The sequence below is a fragment of the Carassius auratus genome, linkage group LG44F, assembly GCF_003368295.1.
Source record: "Carassius auratus strain Wakin linkage group LG44F, ASM336829v1, whole genome shotgun sequence".
NCBI lineage: Eukaryota > Metazoa > Chordata > Actinopteri > Cypriniformes > Cyprinidae > Carassius > Carassius auratus.
In genome coordinates this window covers 943,429-950,000 of record NC_039298.1, presented here as the reverse complement: position 1 = coordinate 950,000, position 6,572 = coordinate 943,429, and the positions used below count along the sequence as shown (strand labels likewise).

At 40.9% G+C, this 6,572-nt stretch overlaps 1 protein-coding gene across 1 annotated transcript in view; it reads left to right on the top strand.

Annotated features, from left to right (window-relative positions):
- LOC113068269 (potassium voltage-gated channel subfamily G member 2-like) overlaps positions 1-4,148 on the top strand; it is a 24,734-nt gene extending 20,586 nt beyond the window's left edge. Inside the window, exon 3 of the mRNA XM_026240939.1 lies at positions 2,016-4,148. Within this exon, the coding sequence (XP_026096724.1) occupies positions 2,016-2,852 (837 nt within the window). The 3' untranslated portion in view covers positions 2,853-4,148. The remainder of the gene's footprint in view (positions 1-2,015) is intronic.
- Positions 4,149-6,572: the final 2,424 nt, after the last annotated feature.

Here is a 6,572-nt window from a genome sequence, read left to right as displayed (position 1 = left end):
CTGATGCTCAACTGGTCATTTTCCGGGTCATTCCAGAATCTAGATAGTTAAGATTGATGATTTTAAGCCTCTCTCAATGATTTCCCCTCTGTTTTTCAGTCCTGCCGCACAGAAGCATGTGTGCCACCACTGCTCTCTGTGAGGGGGTGTTAGGTGTATTGTGTTGTGTGCTTTACACGTAGCACTGAAGCCAGACTGATCTAAATTGTGTCTTCTCTAAGACCTTCTATTCATGCTAGATTTCTATGTGTGTATGTATTGTTGCCTCATGCACAGTTGGAGAATTAAAAGTCGTTTAGAGTTGCCTTAAGGCCTCGATATACTTCAGAAGCAGTTCATTTTCGTTCTGTGTGATGACCTTCACTGCTCTTCAGACTATATTCAGTGTGTTTAAAATCGTATTATTCATATTCGTCTCCGACAACCTTGTCTTCAGCATTCATGACATTTTTTTTGTCATTACAAATTACTCCGAAAGTACAGTTTCCCAGAAACAAGTGAATTTATCTGAAATCAATCTGCAGACTTCAAATTGATGCTTGTCAAGTAATAACGGTAAAAGTCACTCAAGATATACAATAGCTTTCGAATGATGTGTTTGTCACCATTTGGATTTAAATAAATACAGAAGAGTCTAGGATTCAGTCGTTGCTGCAGTGATCAATATATTTCTGGTATGATGTATGTTTTGCAATTCTTTTAAGCCTATGCAGTGCATAGCTTTTCATTTCTTAAACAATGTTAGAAAATGAACCCATGTACATATTCCAGGATGACAATTTCATGATTCATTGGTTCAGTGAGCATGAGGACTCATTTGCATAGGAATTGGTCTTCACAGTGTGCTGAGTTTAACCTTACTGAAAGTCTTTGGGATGTGCTGGAGTAGACATTGTCAGGACAAGATTTTAACTAAAAATAAATGCAGCATCTGATGGATTTTTTTTTTTTTGTGACATGATAATGTGTACAACTTTTTTTTGGATAGGCATTGTAAAGTTGACTCCAGCATAACCCAAAGACTTTCAATGGGGTTAATATCAGGACTCTGTTGTGGCTAATCTTTCACAAACTGAGCTTGATGAATCTTGGCATTGTCATCTTGGAATATGGATATATCTCTTCTAACATGGTTTTTTGAGAAATAAAAAGCTACACATTGCATCAGTTAGGGTTGAAAGAACTGTTGCCAAACAAACAACAACTGAAACATATTAATCATTGCAAGAATGATTAAAAAATATTTATATTTGCTTATTTAATTCCAGACAGGGAGTTGTTTGGGGGGCCAGGCAGTATACATCGCCTCAGTAAGTTTTGATTTAACCACTTGACTCACATGGATTACTTCCACAATGCCTTTATGACCTTTGTGGTACTTGAAAGTTTTGATTATCTAGGCTTTCAACAGAGGGACAGAAATCTCTCAGCTTTTATTAATACTGTATGTCTGTGAAAATGATGAAAGCCTTCTGGGTTTGAAACAAGGTTAATAATTAATAACAAAATGTTCATTTTTAGCCATTTAACCATTAAAATGTTAGAAGTGTTAGAAGATGTTAGAATAGACTTAAGAGGGTGGAAACTAAATATTGCTAAAACAAAAATTAAATTATAAAACATGCATAAAACATTTAGAGTAGTAAAGAGTAGTAAAAAAAAGGAAGAAACTGTAACCTGGAATATTGCTTAATAACAGTTTTTCCACATCAGAAGTGAGTGCAGCACCCAGGGACATGATACAATTAAAATGTGCTCAAAAATATATAATGCATATAAAATGTACTCCTATGTCACACTTTATTGTGATATCGTGACAAAGAAAAACACACTTATATGATTTTCTTCTTTTAGCATAGTGGGTTCAATATTTTATCCAATATATTGAGACATAATGATGCATATGCATAATGACGCTCTGCAGACAGTGAATGAAGACTGTGAATGACTTCAGAGGTTTGAGAGAATGTGAAACCCGGACCCTGAGCTCAGCTAACGTGTGTTTTCTCTCTCAGGGGGAGTGCTCCCAGAGGTGCTACAACATCTTTGTGCTGGAAACAGTGTGTGTGGGCTGGTTCTCCCTGGAGTTCCTCCTCCGTTTCATCCAGACGCAGAGCAAGTGTGTGTTCTTGCGCACACCCCTCAACATCATCGACGTGGTGGCCATCCTGCCCTATTACATCACATTGATAGTGGACTCGCTGTCTGTGAGCGACCGTCCCGCCGGCTCAGGAAACAACTACCTGGAGAAGGTGGGATTAGTCCTGCGAGTTCTTCGAGCACTGCGCATCTTCTACGTGATGCGTTTAGCACGTCACTCGCTGGGGCTGCAGACGCTTGGCTTGACCGTACGCCGCTGCACTCGAGAGTTCGGACTGCTCCTGCTGTTCCTGTGCGTGGCCATGGCACTGTTCTCTCCGCTGGTCTTCCTGGCGGAGAGCGAGATGGGCGCCAAGCAGGAGTTCACCAGCATCCCTGGGAGCTACTGGTGGGCCGTCATTTCGATGACGACGGTTGGATACGGTGACATGGTTCCTCGCAGCATTCCTGGCCAGGTGGTGGCGCTCAGCAGCATCCTGAGTGGAATCCTGCTCATGGCATTCCCAGTCACATCCATATTTCACACTTTTTCCCGGTCCTACCTGGAGCTTAAAGAGGAACAGTGTCGGGCCACACGGCACAAGCCCGATTCACAAGACAGCACCAAGTCCCAAAACAGTGAGGATTCCCAGGACACTGACATTTCCATACATGGAATAACAGAGAGCACCGCAGTCAGTGTGCATCACCGCAGATCTGTGGCTGTGACAGGTCAAGGAGCTCCACAGGTCAGGAGATCACTAAAGTCATAATGCAAACAGCTGACTGTAAGACTGAAACCATGTACAAAGACGTGCTACAGGTGAACGGCCATTAATAGTACCTGTATTATCAGGTGACTTAACAATAATAGACAGTGGGAGAGGGACATTCAAATGGACAGGTCGGTCTGCCCAAAAAAAGAGTTTGTTCATCCTAAAATGAATGTTCTGCCATTAACTAACCTTATGTTGTTCCGAATGTGAATGTCTTTCTTTCTTCCGTCGAACACAAATGGAAATGTTTTGCAGAATGCTAGTTGTTTCCATATAAAGAAAGTGAATGGAGTCTGGATCTTTAAACTCCAAAAACAGTTATTTGCTTATCTTCCCATCTGTGTTAGCTCCTAAATCTCATTCTTGGTTGAGAATTCAAATGTGTCACACCAGGTTTGACATTGTTGTTGCATGTATCATAACTCATATTGTACTACACTTCTTCAAATGGGATTCGAACCAGCGTTATCTGCCATGGGTGGTGGGGACACTAACAAGGACGCTAAAGGCTGCAGCCTCTACCGCTGCGTGCCTCTCGAGGTTTGGAGAGTGAGATATACCTGCGCAGCTATCTACCACCTGTCCATCGTTACACCCACTGCCTAAACCTCGCTCCCATCGGTCACGGCACCAATGTAACTAGTTCTACTTGCACTGTTCCAAGAAGGATTTGAACCAGTGTGAGCTGACTCAGGGAAGAAAGAGGCGGGAACCAGCAAACTTACCTTTAATAACTAGATAAATATAAACAACAAAACGAAAGTAAGCGCTCTCTTTTTGCAGTGTTGAATATTGTAGCCAATCACAGACATGATTTCTGGTGTGTAATGGCCAATCAGATACATTTCAGTTAGTCAGAGTTCACTCACCGCTCAAAATCCCAGAGTTTTTATTCAGTCCCGGGTTCTGCAAACGCGTGATTCCTCTCATTATTGTGAACAAAGTGTTGGCACAATTTAAATTAGAAATTCGGCGAATTGTGCTGTGTAGAGAGATTCATTGATTATAGTGGAATGTTCTGACATTGCGATAAACTGAAGTGACAGCTTTTCAGTGATTAAGGGAGCGCTCTTTGTGCGATTTCTTTGCTATATATAGTCCATTCAGAATTTGAATAAAAGTTCTGTTTTTCATGCTGCTAAGAGGACCAAAAGTGGTGCAATGATTGCCATAGTGATAATCATAATAATGGACAGGACAAAATATGATATGTCAAAATAGTTATATTTTGCACCCTCAAATACAGGTGCATCTCAATAAATTAGAATGTCGTAGAAAAGTTCATTTATTTCAGTAATTCAACTCAAATTGTGAAACTTATCTTAAGTCTTCGGTTCTTTTAATTGTGATGATTTGTGATGAATGGGTTTCTGGAAAGTATGTTAATTTACTGTGCATTTACTCAATACTTGGTAGGGGCTGCTTTTGCTTTAATCACTGCCTCAGTTCAGCGTGGCATGGAGGTGATCAGTTTGTGGCACTGCTGAGGTGGTCTGGAAGCCCAGGTTTCTTTGACAGTGGCCTTCAGCTCATCTGCATTGTTTGGTCTCTTGTTTCTCATTTTCCTCTTGACAATACCCCGTAGATTCTCTCTGGGGTTCAGGTCTAGTGAGTTTGCTGGCCAGTCAAGCACACCAACACCATGGTCATTTAACCAACTTTTGGTGCTTTTGGCAGTGTGGGCAGGTGCCAAATCCTGCTGGAAAATGAAATCAGCATCTTCCAAAAACTGGTCAGCAGAAGGAAGTATGAAGTGTTCCAAATTTTCTAGGTAAACGGGTGCAGTGACTTTGGTTTTCAAAAAACACAATGGACCAACACCAGCAGATGACATTGCATCCCAAATCTTTACAGACTGTGGACTTCACACTTAACACTGGACTTCAAGCTACTTGGGCTATGAGCTTCTCCACCCCTTCCTCCAGACTCTAGGACCTTGGTTTCAAAGTGAAATACAAAACCTGCTCTCATCTGAAAAGAGGACTTTGGACCAATGGGCAACAGTCCAGTTCTTCTTCTCCTTAGCCCAGGTAAGATGCCTCTGATGTTGTCTGTGGTTCAGCAAATTCCTTGACACGTCTGTGTGTGGTGGCTATTGATGCCTTGACCCCAGCCTCAGTCCATTCCTTGTGAAGTTCACTCAAACTTGAATCAATTTGGCTTGAATTGTCAAGGCGGATAAGGCTGCAGTTCTCTCGGTTGTTTGTGCACACTTTTTCCTTCCACTCAACTTTCTGTTAACATGCTGGGATGCAGCACTCTGTGAACAGCCAGCTTCAATGGAAATAAATGTTTGTGGCCTACCCTTCTTGTGAAGGATGTCAATGATTTCCTTCTGGACAACTGTCAGATCAGCCATCTTCCCCATGATTGTGTCGCCCAGTGAACGAAACTGAGAGACCATTTTGAAGACAGGAAACCTTTGCAGGTGTTTTGAGTTGATAAGCTGATTGACATGTCAACATATTCTAATTTGTTGAGATGGTGAATTGGTGGGTTTTTGTTAAATGTGAGCCAAAATCATCACAATTAAAAAAACCAAAGGCTTAAAATACTTCAGTCTGTATGCAATGTATTTTTTAAATCACAAGTTTCACAATTTGAGTTGAGTTACTGAAATAAATTAACTTTTCCACACCATTCTAATGTATTGAGATGATCCTGTATAGCACCCTCACAAATTTTAGAAGCATCGACAGTGATTTGATTCGTCACGTCATTCAAAAATTGAGTCACTCTTAAAAAAAGTATAAAAACCACTGTATTAATGCATCTCTTGAGCCCAGGGGAGTGAGGTTCACCTCTGAATTTCACCCCCATCTGGGTCACGGCACCAATATAACTGTTCCTACTTACATCATGCTGAGAGGGATTCAAATGAGCATCCACTGGCACTGGAGGAGGGCATGCTAACAGGGAAACTAAAACCTGCAGTCCTTAATGCACCTCTTGGGAGTGAGGTTTACCTGCACATCTCTAACATACTGGCCTCAGTTGCACATTTAATCCCATCCGGGTAACAGCACCAATAAAACTGGTCCTTCAACTGTCATAGGTGGTGGTTGCACTAACAAGGACACTAAAACTAGCCTCTTGAAGCCAGGAAAGTGAGGTTTACCTGCATAACTCTTACTAGCTGGCCTATTTTACATATTCAGCAGTTGTAAAGAGATTTGAAAGCTCATCTGCCTCTGTCCCCATTCAATTCTATTGTATAGAAATGAGCAGCATGAACATTCGGTTAAATATTTCCTTTTGTGTTCCACTGAAGAAAGACAATCATATGGGTTTGGAGTGGTACGAGGGTGACTGATGACTGAATTTTCATTAAGCTGGAGTTTGATCGATGAATGCTCCTACCTGTGAAAACGCCATGACTGTGAAGACTGCCATTTTATTTTGCATCCACCTTTAAGGTAAAAATACCTTTCTCTGGTGTCAGAGGATACATTATTACACTGTTCAAAACATTTTTTAATTCATGCTCCTATATAACGGATTTGAAATATCTAAGTTTATGAAAACACATTTACACACATTTCTGTTATAGCTCTGCTTTTTGGCGCCATAGTCTCAGGATCTGCCGGTTGTAATAAACAGTAAAATACCCTTTAACATAATAAAGGTTTCTTATTTTCAAATCTTGCTGGTTTGTGATATATATATATAGATTCAAAGAAAAGAGATTCATAAAGGAAAGTGGTCCTCAACAGTTCT